Source organism: Phascolarctos cinereus, unplaced genomic scaffold (genome assembly GCF_003287225.1).
Source record: "Phascolarctos cinereus isolate Bilbo 61053 unplaced genomic scaffold, phaCin_HiC Scaffold_2;HRSCAF=192, whole genome shotgun sequence".
Lineage (NCBI taxonomy): Eukaryota > Metazoa > Chordata > Mammalia > Diprotodontia > Phascolarctidae > Phascolarctos > Phascolarctos cinereus.
Genome location: NW_027555625.1, coordinates 338,066,328 through 338,079,541, shown reverse-complemented (window position 1 = coordinate 338,079,541; position 13,214 = coordinate 338,066,328). Strand labels below are relative to the sequence as shown.

The following is a 13,214-nucleotide window of genomic DNA, read 5'->3' as shown; positions in this document are numbered from 1 at the left end:
AAATCCACCCTTACCTATATACCTCAAAAATATTTTGAGGAGGAAAAATGCAATTTTGAAAAACAGTGGGTTATTGTTTAAAAATTTCAAATGATTCTGAATCTCTGAAAAACTGATAAAATTATTGATTTCAATCTCAAAGCAGGATTTTTAGCACTTTAATGTAAATTCAGGTAACATTTACAAATTTGTATGACTTACAGGATAAAATAATTAATCTGTCTGCCTGACTGGGCTTTCATTAGTAATGACACTGCCTTTTTCACAGTTGTAGATATGATTATGTACTAATCTAGATGAAGTCCATTTTGAAGAGGTTTTCCTGTTTCTCATCATTTTGGGGATCAGATCATAGCAAAGGGGTAAGTGAATGATGTCCTTTCAGAAGTAACAATAACAGTAACAACTCACATTTATACAATATCTTTTAGATTTACAAAGCAGTTTCCCTTCAAAATAGCTGTGTGAAGTAATCAGTCAACAAACATTTACTAAGCAGTTATTTTGTGCCAAGCATTGTGCTAAGTGCTAGGGACACTAAAAAGAAAGGTAAAAGCATGGTCCCCATCCTCAAGAAGCTTACATTTAGTAGGGAAGACAACACACAAATAACTATGCACATATAGATATATACAGAGGAAGTAGAAGACAACTTTAGGGGAAAGGGCCTAGTAACTGGGATAGGGAGAAACAGAAAAGACCTCCTGCAGAAGGTGAGATTTTAGCTGAGTTTTGGGGAAATCAGAAAATTTATTAGTCAGTATTGAGGAGAGATCATTCTAGGCATGCAGACAGTTGTGCAAAGGCATACACATGCTAGGTTGAGCTTAATAAATGCTTATTGACTAAATGACTGATTGAGTTGTGAAATGGAGTGTCTTGTTTAAGGAATTGCAAGTAGGCCCCTTAAGTAGGATTTAAAGAGTATGTGAAGGGGAGAATGAAGTATGACCGGAAGAGTAGGAAGGCCTGGGTTATGAAGACCTTTAAATGCTAAAGAGGAGGTTATAGTTGATCCTGAATGTAATAGCGAGTCCCTAAGGCTCACTGAACCAGAGGTCTGATGTGGTCAGACCTAAACACTAGAAAAGTCACCTTGGCAGGTGAGCTAGAGGTTGGATTGGAGTAAAGAGACAGGAAGAACAATTAGAAGATGAGTGCAATGGGTCAGATGTGACAAGAACTTGTAAAAGAGTTGTGGCTGAATGTGTCGAGATAAGGGGGTATGTATAACAGATGTTATAAAGGGGGAAATGACTAGATTTGACAATAGATTGGATATGTAGGGTAAGTAAGTGAGGAATCAAGGATGACATAGAGGTTGTCTGAGGGACAGACAGTAAGTGTCCTTTCTGTAATAAGAGAAATAGTGGGAAGAGAGAAAAACTGAGGAGGAAATAGTGCCTTCTGTTCTGGTATGTTGAATTTGAGATGCTCCTGGGGCATTCAGTTTAAGATGGCCAAAAGGCATATGTCTGAATATATCGATCTGGGAATAGAAATTATAATTGAATTCACGGGAAGTGATGAGATTACCAAGTGAGATAATATACAGAGAGAATAGGACAGAGCTTTGGGGAACACATATAGTTAGTGAGTGTGACTTGGATGAAAATCCAGCATAAGAAACTGAGGAACAGTCTGACATGTAAAAGGAGAACCAGGAGAGGATGGTATCATGAAAATGTAAAGAGGAGAAAGTACCCAGGAGATCACCAGTGTCAAAGGCTACAGAGAAGTCATGAAAGAAGAGTATAGAGAAACAACCATCAGCTTTAGTAATTAAGAGATTATTCATAACGTTGGAGAGAGCAGTTTCAGATGGATGATGAAATAAGAAGCCAGACTTCACGGAGTTTGTAAGGGAGTAAGAAGAGAGGAAATGAAGGTACCTCATATATTAAATGGCTTTTTCATATCGTTTAGCCAAGAAGGAGAGGGATGATATAAGACAACAGATAGTACAGATCAAGTGAGAATTTTTTAAGGATGGAGGAGATGTAGACATGTTTGTAGGCAGTAGAGAAAGAGTGACTAGATAGGGAAGATTAGAGAAAGACTGGGAATCATAGTGGGGGTAATCTGCTAGAGAAAATAAAAGAGATAGGATCCAAGGTGCTTGTAGCAAGGTTGGCCTTGGCAAGGAGGATAACCATCTTTTCAAGCAAGATGGGGTGAAAGAGGAGATAGTGGAGGAAGATGTCTGAGTGATGTATTAAGAAGAAGTGGGAAGGAGAGGGAGCTTTTGGGGAATGGCCTCAATGTTTTCAGATAAGTTTTGAATTAAGGTCCTCAGCTAGAACTGTGAGGGGAGGGTATGCTGGGAAAAGGTTGAGGAAGGATGAAAAGGTTTTGAATAGTCAATGGGATAAAAGAGATAGTTAATCAATTTTTGGGTGGGGGGACAGTGTAAAAGAATTGCCTTGATTCAGAGACAGCCCAGATTACATGGTATCAATGTGTAATCAGAATTTTTCTGTTATTTCTCCTAGGTCCATCAAGCAGTATATAAATATGAATGAAGAAGGTGGATGTGGACATAATCCAAGGATAGGAAAGCACTTGTATTATTATCCTTATTTTACAGATGAAGAAACTAAACCTGTCAATTCAGCAAGCATTTTATAAGTAACTATTATGTCCTATTATGCCAGAATTATAAAGAGGAAACTGAAAACCATTCCTGCCTTCAAAGTGCTTATATTCAGTCAGTCATCTAGTCAGTCAATTGACATTTATTAAATGCCTACTATGTGCCAGGCTCTCCACTAAGTACTGGGGATACAAGGAAAGGCAAAAGCCAGTACCTACTCTCAAAGACCTCATAGGCTAAAAGGGATAGAAGTGGGAAGACAAAATGCAAACAGCTATAAACTAACAGAATATATGCAGAGCAAATTGGAGATCATCTCAGAGAGAGAGAAGGGACTAAGATTAAGAAGGACTGGGGGATAAGAGGAAGGGGGAATTCAACATGTACCAGATAAAAGTAAATAAAAGATAATTTGATGAGCATTGGCAACTAGAAGGATCCAGAAAGACTGGAAAGTGAAAAGAAAATGCTGGCAGTGAAACTTGAGCTGAGTGGTAGGGAAAAACGAGGATTCTAAGAGGTGAAGGTGAAGAAGGAGGGAGTACATTTCATACATGGATGATAGAACCTATGCAAAGGCATGAAGGAAGAAGATGCAAAGCCAAGTTCTAGGAATGGCAAGTAAGCCAGTTTGTCTAGAACACATGGATGGCAGTAATATGAAATGAGTAAGGAAAAAATAGGATAACACAAAATTGTGAAAGGTTTTCTATGCCCAGCTGATGTGGTAGCAGGAAGCTGCCTCAGAAGCATCCTGAGTGGGATAATGAAATGGTAAGACCGGCGTTTTAGGAAAATTATTTTGACAACTATATAGAGGACAAATTGGAGAGGGGACAGTCTAGAAGCAGGGAGAGTAGGTAAGAGATTGTTGCAATAATAGAGGTGATGTGATAAGAGCCTGAACTAAGATAGTGGGTTTATAAGTGGAAGTGAGTGGACAGATTTGAGAGAGGTATTGGATGTAAAACTGACAAGAATTGGCAATTAATTAGATTTAGTAGGAGAGAGTGAGTGAGGGGAAGAGTTGAGAATTATTCCAAGGTTGCAGACCTGAGTGACTAGATTTAGGGGGAAGATATTAAGTTTAATTTCAGACACGTTGAATTTGAGATGCCTACAGAACACTCATAAGGACAAGTCCATTAAGCAGTTAGCTGGTTTTTTCCCACCTTTCTTTGTATTCCCAGTGCTGCTTAACATAGAGCAGGTGCTTAATAAATGCTTGTTGATATATAGTTGGAACACCAACTCATGAGAGAGACTAAAGGTGAATATATAGACTTGAAGGTGATCTGCAGAGACGAAAATTGGACTCAACCCTATGGGACCTGGGGCAAGTCACTTAACATCTTTGGCATTTAGTTTTCTCATTTATAAAATGAAAATGCAGGCTATACCTTCTGAGACTCTAAGTCTGAGATTCAATAATTTGATTAGCAAGAATTCAACTAGATTATCTTTAAAGACCATTATAGCTATAAAGCTATGATTCCCATGATTACTAGAGGTGGAGTCAAATGATCAGAGTTTGAGTAATAGTTCTTACCCTATATGTTTGATAATGTCAAGTCACTTATTACCTTTCAGAATTGGGCTTCCTTGTCGGCAAGATGGGGATCATTATATTTAAACTGTATACCACAGGGGAGTTTTGAAGGAAGGACTTCATAAACCTTAAAAATGCTGTAAGTTTTCTTCTAGCTCTAAAATTCTATAACTCGGTGAAATAGCCATGGTAGGTTCTTGAGCAGGAGAGTAACACACAACAAAGCAGTATTTTTAGGAAGTATGATATGGTAATGACATTCAGAATGGACTGAAGGAAAGAGGGTAGAACCAGTAGTACTAGAATTGTGGCTAGCCTAAGGTTAGGTGAAAAAGAACTGAATAAGGGTGGAGGGAATATAAATAGGGAGGAAGGAAATAGAAAAGATCTGGCAAGATGACTCAGTGAATCATTATTAAGTCCAGCTCTCATTTGCACACTTTTTACACCTTTGCACTCCCCTTTTCTTCCCAAAGCAGTACCAAAAATACCAAATCATTTTTTAAAGAGGAGGAAGGAAAGAAATCCTCATGGGAAACATCTCACATTAACATTAAAAGAGATTGAAGAAATGGGTGAGCAAAAGAGATTTTCTAATATAGTGAATGAGTATGATGAGGTTTTTTTTTAAAGACAAAATCTCTAGGAGGAAAAAAAAATATAAAACAACAACAATAGCAATGAACATTTATAGAGCACTTCCATAATATGGATCAACTTGGATCACAGGGTTTAAACTAGGGCATAAAGAATCAGGCAGCCCATGTAAACAGGGATATAGTTAGAAAATATAATCCCCAGATTATATGGCCCATCTCATCTCTGGGAAAACTTTGATTTCTTGTTCTGTGAAGAGTAGAAGAGCTGTGTCTGTACTGCTAATAACTTAACAGGGGAAGAGGCAGGCAAGATCCAGGGCAGTCATGTGCAGGCAATTATTCAGCTCTTCAACCTCCAAGAAGGGTCCTGAGTTTGGAATTAAATCTAGTTGCTACACATCAGATATTTATTATCTAGGGAGGCAATATTCTTTTAGGTTTTCAGAATAAAAACCACACTACCTGGTCACTCTAAAGGGGACGGCAAATTGAGCTTACTCTTGGCCAGCCAAGCTCCCTCCCATCAAATTCTTCATGCCCACAAAAGACAATTATGAGTAGCAAATAAACATATTGGATTAGACAATAGAACACATCAGAAGCAATGAGCTGTTCAACATGGGAGTGAGATAAAAATTTCGGTTCAACTAAGAAGAGAACGATCTCATTGAGGAAACTCATTTTTAGACATCTCTGGGGTATAAGAAGTGGGAATCAAGAGATGTGTTGATGATTTCCCCTATATCCCTGTAGCTCTATGGAGTTTTCTCATCTGCCATTCAAAGTTCAAAGCTTTCTCTCTTGCCTCTATATTTCAAACTTCTCTAATATCTCTGAAGTCTCTCCATCCAATCTCAAGTCACATCTCCTTCATGTATATTGTGCACAGTGTCATGGGCTCTGAGGTCTTTCAGTCAAATATCTCCCCCTATATAGGCAGGATGCATCATAGGACTGTCCAAGGAATTCCCAAACCACCAGGGCCAGGAGTGGGGTCAAAGTTTGTAAAAAGCTTTGCATACACAGTGTAAGTAGCATTATTCCTTCCCCCACTTTTTTTCCTTCAGATTAACAACCTGAGGCTCAGGGACAGCTAGTAATTTCTCCCAAGTTCTTACAGCTCATAAATGTCAGAGGTGGGAATTTTAATCTATTACTCCACCTAGCGGCCTCTAGGTGGGCCCTGAAGTGGGGAGAATTTTAGTCTTGTTTCATTTTTAAAACTATGTAGAATGGAAAGAGCACTAGGTTTGGAATCAGAGGACCTGGATTCAAATCCTGCTTCTGTCATACTATCTTGGTAACCTTCACAAATCACTTAATCTCACTCAGTCTCAGTTTCCCCATATGTAACATAAAAGAATTAATATGAATTTTCCCCATGGTCCTTTCCAGTTCTGCATATGTGGTTCTATGATACTATGTAATGTTATATGCAGAAACAAGACAAGAAGATACTTTAAACCTCATTAAGAAATGTAAAGAAAGATCTAGTATCTATAAAAATGAGTGGGAAGAGAAAGAAGGGCAAGAGCAGGAGGAGGAGGAGGAAAGGGAAGAGAGAAAGAAAAAAGAGAAAGAAGACACAACAGTAGAAAGAGAAGGAGAAAGAGAACTGAAATGTATAAAAAGATGAACATGACTCTTTACTACTCAGAACATTAGCTTAAAATGTAGTGAATTTTCTGAAGAATGGCTGAGATGAATATAAAGAGATGGAAAAATAATGAAACAAAAATTTAAAAAACAGCAGAACTGGAAGGAAACTTGGGATCCCTTCAAAGTAAAGCAATAAAGTTAGAAGATAGAGCTCAGCAAGCAAAGTAAAGATTATTGGTATTCAAAGAAAAATATAAAGGAGCAAAACTCCTGGATATTATATTCTAGAAAATCTAAGAAGAAAACAGTGTGGAAATATTAAAAACAAAGGGAAAAGTTCAAAGAAAAAAATAAGCTGCAGAATGCTATCAAAGAGGACCAGAAAATTTAACTCATCTAGAAAATTTATCATTAAAATGCAAAGTTCCAGTACCAGATAAGATATGACAGGAAGCCAGGAAGAATCAAATCACATTAAAAAAAACCCCAGTAATTCAAATCACAGAATACTACTCAGTGAGAATGTGGAGTCAAAGGAGAAGCTGGGATGTGACATAATGAAATCAATTGCTCCACAAGCATTTATTAAGGGCTGGGGATACAAATGCAATGAATGAAATAATTCCTACAGAAATAAGCAAAGAAAATCAGCTCTAACTTCCAAATCACCTATCCTGCAAAATTGTGTACAATTGTTGATGAGGGAGAAAAAGTGCTAATACTTAGATTTCCATTCCTTTCTCAAGAAAAAGTTAAGGCCATAGAATACTTTTGACAAGATGAGTCTTCCTGACTCCAAGGCTTGCACTCTATCCACTGTATTACCTAGCTGTCCCTAAGAGAACCTTGACTTCATGCCATATGAGAATTTGTTTAGGAATTGAGGATGGATTAGCCTAGCGAAGAGAATTGCAGGAAAGGCTAAATATTTCAAGAGATATTACAATGAAGAAACATTACAGGAAAAATAATTTCAGAATTGTTTTAATGTTCATTTTTTCTGATCACTAATGACTCTGAATTCTTTTTGAAAGGGCAAGGGATAGTTTGTTTCTTCTGATTTTTCATATCATTTAACCATTAATCTATTTGGGAATGGCCCTTTATTTGGTAGATTTGTGTCAATTCTTCCCCTAACCCCATTTTTTTAATTGGACCTGTGATATCATTGATATTTAATTGGATGTGTACCTTCTTTTATTTTTTCCTCTAATATCCTGTTGAGTTTAATCTTTGCTCTAACAAGCTGATGGTTTAACCATGCTCACATAGCTGATTTTGAAAAGACTCCCATTCCAGTCACTTCTTGTTTGTTAGGATATAGACAATTTCTTAGGTCCTTATTGTGTCTCTTCTTGAAGAAAATATTCATGATATCCATTCTCTAGTTTAGGTTCTCAAAGTCTAGTCCAGTGGCCAGCAAGCTATGGTAGGCTCAGCTATCCTGTGTCTACCTTCAAAGGACCAATCTAGCTGAGTACAGATAGGCTCATTACCATACATTCTTCCTCCCTGGTAATCTATGAAAAAAAGAAAAATATAAAACCACCCTCAATCCTGGGTTTTTACAGAAATGGTTGCAGAATGGTGGAGTGTGCTAAAACCTTTCTTTTAATAACTGGTAAATAACAATAACAACAAAAAGATTGCCTCTGCTACAATCACCTCTTTATGCTGCTTTGCCTAAATGTTTTCAGGGATTATTCAGGGACTACCCTGCATTAGTGATTTGTGTTTTTGTTTTAGGCTTGTCAAAATAAAAAAAAAATTTAATTTAAAGAAGAGGGAGAAGGATGAATCTGAGAAGGTAGAATCATCAGGAAATGGTTGCTAATTGTATTTGTTGGGGGAGGGGGTCAAAAAAGAGAAAGAAAAGTAGGCGTCTAAGATGACAGAACCTCCTCAGTGGAAGATCTCTCAGAAGCTTTCTAGTCCAACTTGGAGCTGAGCAAGAATCCTCTCTATAAAATGCCCAACAAGTGATTATCCAGCTTAGACATGAAGAGCTCCAGTGAGAGAGACCACAAGGTTTCTAGAGTGGGGAAAAAAAAGGGGGCGCATTAATAAGAATGGAGACATTGAGAATGGAAGCCATTGTTGGGCAGGAAAGAAGAGGTGACAACTTTGAGTTCTATAGATGGTGAATTTGAGGTGGTAATGGAGCATATGTGTAGAAGTTAGAATTAGAAATAGAGAAAAATAGTCAGATATTGAAGACTGGATTTTGGGAGAGAGCTTAAAAGTTCTGCTGACAGAAATGGAGATTATTTGTACAGTACTACTTACTTTGTAAGAGAAAGAACAAAACTTACAGTTTAGTAAAATTATTCTGTAGTGATTTAGGCATGGTAAACATAATTCTGTGTTCTGTAGACTGGAAGCAGGCAGAGGGAATTCTGTGCACAGAATGAGGCACTAGGCTAAGTATTTGATGCCCAATATAAAAACTGGGATACAAGGGGGAATGAAACTAAAATTTCAGATTATTTGCCCTTTCAGATGTGCCCCAAGGAAGGAAATGTCAGCAATATGCAAATATGGGTAAAAAATTCCAGTTTTCTTTTTAAAGAAAAACATTGATGATAATTGGAGCAAACTAAAGTATTAACAAGTGTACTATACGTTTTAAGTGTATGCATATCATGCATTTTTGCCTCAGAGGAAGGAAAATGTGTAATGTTCTCTTTTTTGTAGTTAAAGACATAGGGAATAAATGGAGAATTTATTATTTCAGCTTCTCTCTAGAGGTAAATTTCACCTCTAGAGAAAATAATTTAGCTGTTTGAAATTTATCCTCGTCTTCCACACCCTCATTTTTTTTGTTTCAGTAAGAATAAATTGATTTTTACCTGGAAAGGACCAGGTATCTGTTGTGGCAATTTGTTTTGTGTAGTATCCAATAGTGTAGGTAGCTCACTCAAAATCTTGGTATCTAAAACAGTCTGAAGAAGTTCCATATTTTCTTGTTTGGTTTGTGGCTCTTCCATATCAGGTTCATCATCAGTTTGCATAGGACTTAGCTCATCTTCAGTCATTCTTTCAATTTCCTTCGGCTAGGGGAAAAAAGTATAAATAAATAAACAAACAAACAAATAAATAAATAAATGAATGAATGAATGAATGAATGAATAAATAAATGAATGAATGAATGAATAAATAAATAGATGAATGAATGAATAAATAAATGAATGACTGAATAAATAAGTAAATAAATAAATAAATAAATGCACGCACACATACATATACATGGATATATGAACACTTGTGTTTTTTCTTTGTCTTCCCAACATTGTAAATCATTCAACTTCTAAATACCTCATAACAAAATCACCATTGAGCTATAATGTCTTGTAACTGAGCAAAGAAAGCTAAACTCCCTAAAAATTTAGAGAGTCAAAATTGGCTCAAGTAAAATAAGGGCATGCAAGTGAACTTTGCAATCTTAATTGTAGTGTTTGTTATTGTTCAAATTATTACATCTAGACTCCAGTGAAGCCAGCTTAATACTGATGTCCCCACTCAACAGGCATTTATTGACAACCTTCAGGCCTTGTAAAAAGTGTTGTGCTGCAGAAAGAGCACTAGGTTTGGGGTCAAAGGACTTAGGGCTGAATCCTGGCCCTGTTCCTTGGGCAAGTCACAAGCTGTCTCAGTTTTAGTCTGTTAAACAAGGAGGTTGGGCTACATGACTTTTCCACATCTAAATAAATGATCCCATAGTCACTGACTACTGTCAATTAACACTGCCATTAATAGATTTGATTTAGAATATGTTGCCTGGGCAATTAGTTATAAGCTAAAGAGAGGTAAAAGAGCCAGAACCTCTGGAGCAGAAAAGGTAGTGTAAAAGCTGGTCTCAGGAGATTAGCAGGGTTAAGAGCATTATGGTGGTTTGGTTATAATGCCTTAGACAACATTAGAGGAAGATAATCTTGGCTGGGACAATTAAACATTGCTCCTCATTATATATTGTTCTCCCTTTTCTTCACTCTAGGGTCCAGCCAAACTAGCCTCTCACACAGGATACTCTATCCACCATCCTTGTGCCTGAAATGCCCACCCTCTACATCTCTGCCTCATAAAATCCCTCACTTCCTTCAAGATGCAATTCAAACACTTATCTTCTGACCATTGTAGATCCCCCCTGGCCATTAGTGACCTTCTTCCCTAACTATTTTATATTTAACTACTTTGTACTCACTTTGTTCTGTATAATTGTATTTACATAGGTATAAATTGTTTCCCATGAAGAATAAAATTTCCTTGAGGAATTATTTTTTTTTTGGATCCCCATTGCCTAACATAGTGGCCATCACATAGTAGAAGCTTAATAAATACTTGTTTTGATTGATTATTTCTTGTATCCTTTTCACACCATGAATTAGTAACATGATTTGTAATTGTGTTGTTCACAGCTACTTCCCGAGGCACAAAAATACTTAAAGCTGTTTCCACAAATATGAAATGTTAGATTTGCTTGAATCTAGCACAAGAATACTTCTAGAAAGGGAAAAAAAAAAGAAAATCACAAACTTTACCCTTGGAAGTTTTTCAGCACTTTTTTCTGGCTCTTCTTTTTTTTCTTTTTCTCTTTCTTTTTCTTCTTCCTCTTCTTCTTCTGCTTCTTGTTCTTCTGCTCCTTCAATCTCTTCTTGATACTTTAAATGTCTGATTAAAGATACCTCCTTCAAGGAAAAAAAAGAAAAGATATTTAAAACATTAAGGTGAATTCTGTGGAACAAAGAATGAATCAATATGTAAAATAATAGAAAATATAGAATATACAAGTAAAGTATTATTATTTGTTGATTTCAAATTTACAGCATTTAAAATTATTTATGAATTACAAGGATAAGCTAATTACCTGAAATCTCATCACCATGAAGAAGTACTCAGATTTGGGCACCTTCTCAACTCACCCTCACTTGCCTCTCCTCTCTGGAGGGCTGGAGGGTGGAGCACTAAACTCCTCCCAAGGCCTTCCTATATAGAGAGATAACAACATTCCTGCTGCCTCTCCAGCTTCCTTTTGGGTGTCATCTTTCCCTATTAGATTATAAGCTCAGTAAGGACAGGGACTCTCTTTTTCTTATTTGTACCCTTAGCACTTAGCACTGTGCCTGGCACATAGTAGATGCTTAATAAATGTTTATTGAATTGAAATACTGAAAAATTTAAATTAAAACAAGCAAATGTTAATTCATAACATCATGCTTATAAAATGATTGCATGAAGAAAACTAAATAGAAACCACTATGAATTTAGGCTACGTGAACGTAAGAATTTTAATAAACTTGAAACAATGACCCACATTAACAGGCACTATACTTTTTCAGATTACTAATGCCCAGTGTTACTTCTTATTTAATTCGGTAATAAGAAAACCTTATCGTCTATAATAATAATAATGAATATAAAGGACAATCCAATGGAACATGCATGGAGATAGGCTTTGGCCCCTTGCTAAAGGACATATACATATATATGTGTATAGATGTGTATGTAGGTATGTGTGTGTATATGTGTATATATATATATATATATATATATATATACACATATGCATAATATACCATATACTATACACACACATATATACACACATACATATATACACTTATGTATGTGTGTATATATATATATATGTGTGTGTGCACATATCCACTGGCTTCTAGTTGCCTTCTTGGTATTCATTATTGGAAAAGGGAGGGGTCTTTCAAAGAAGATTGCAGACTGAGCCAGGCAGATTTACCCATTCAGACTATAAAAGGAAAGGATATAATCTCCACCTCTCTCCTTTCTCTCTCTCTCTCTCTCTCTCTCTCTCTCTCTCTCTCTCTCTCTCTCTCTCTCTTTCTCTCTCTCTCACACACACACACACACACACACACACACACTTTATCTCTGTATCTGTCTCTGTATGTCTCTCTATCTCTGACTCCATTTCTGTCTCTGTTCATGTATCTTTTCCTCTCTTTTCAGTGTGTCATTGGGTATTATGCCAATTCTCTCTTCTACTTCCTGAACAAGGAAGAGGATTCTCTCCATTCCCGCCTCCTTCTTCAAATATGATGGCTACGAGCACATGGCAATGAGAGTATGTACTTGCCTAGGCAAGTCTGAGAATGGATCTCAAGTACCTGGCTGTTTTTGTTTTGTTTCTTCTGCTAAGCACACGTATCTGAATAGCAACACTAAGGGATGGATGTTTCCAACTTTGGCAGCTACCTCTTGAGCTGGAGAGGCCCGGAATTTCAGAGTCATGTGTTGGTTGCCAAGAAGGAAATGACTGCTCCAAATACACACTTTTTGGACAAAGATGATTTTAGTATTGGCTCTGACATTTACAATGTGACTAGAGGCAAGTATAATGAAATTAAGACTGCTTTCAGTTCTACTTTTTAAAAAAAATATTCTCTATTACAAGGGATTGCTCACAGATAGGGAAGATATGTATATTTAGAAATGAAGGTTATGTAAAAACAAAAGATGTCAATAAAATTTAACTTTTAAAAATTTTATTCCAAGATATAGGGACATCACATTCCCCCAACCCATTCACTTTTCTCTTGCTCTAGTTTCTTGTGAAGAAGTGGAACAAACAAACAAAACCAAACAAAACCCTCACCAAAACCAATTTCTTCAATTGTGCCCTTGATCCCATATCCTGTCATATCCTCCAGGATGTTGCTCCTAAAATAATTCTCTCTATTTAATTTTCAGCCTCTCACTGTCCACGGGCTTCATCCATGATGCTTACAAAAATATGTCTAAGGTTCTCCCATCTTTATGTAATATGGAGTTGCACAGACCATTCCCAGAGTTTCCCAGTCTGATTCTTGCTGGTCACATATGCTAGTGTAGCACCCCTTCT

General features: G+C 36.7%; 1 protein-coding gene across 1 annotated transcript in view; it reads right to left on the bottom strand.

Moving 5' to 3' along the window:
* The window catches only part of TTC6 (tetratricopeptide repeat domain 6), a 286,301-nt gene that overhangs the window by 235,400 nt on the left and 37,687 nt on the right, over positions 1–13,214 (bottom strand). Inside the window, exons 2-3 of the mRNA XM_078149180.1 lie at positions 10,879–11,025; positions 9,190–9,393 (exon numbers count right to left, since the gene is read on the bottom strand). Of these exons, the coding sequence (XP_078005306.1) occupies positions 9,190–9,393; positions 10,879–11,025 (351 nt within the window). The remainder of the gene's footprint in view (positions 1–9,189; positions 9,394–10,878; positions 11,026–13,214) is intronic.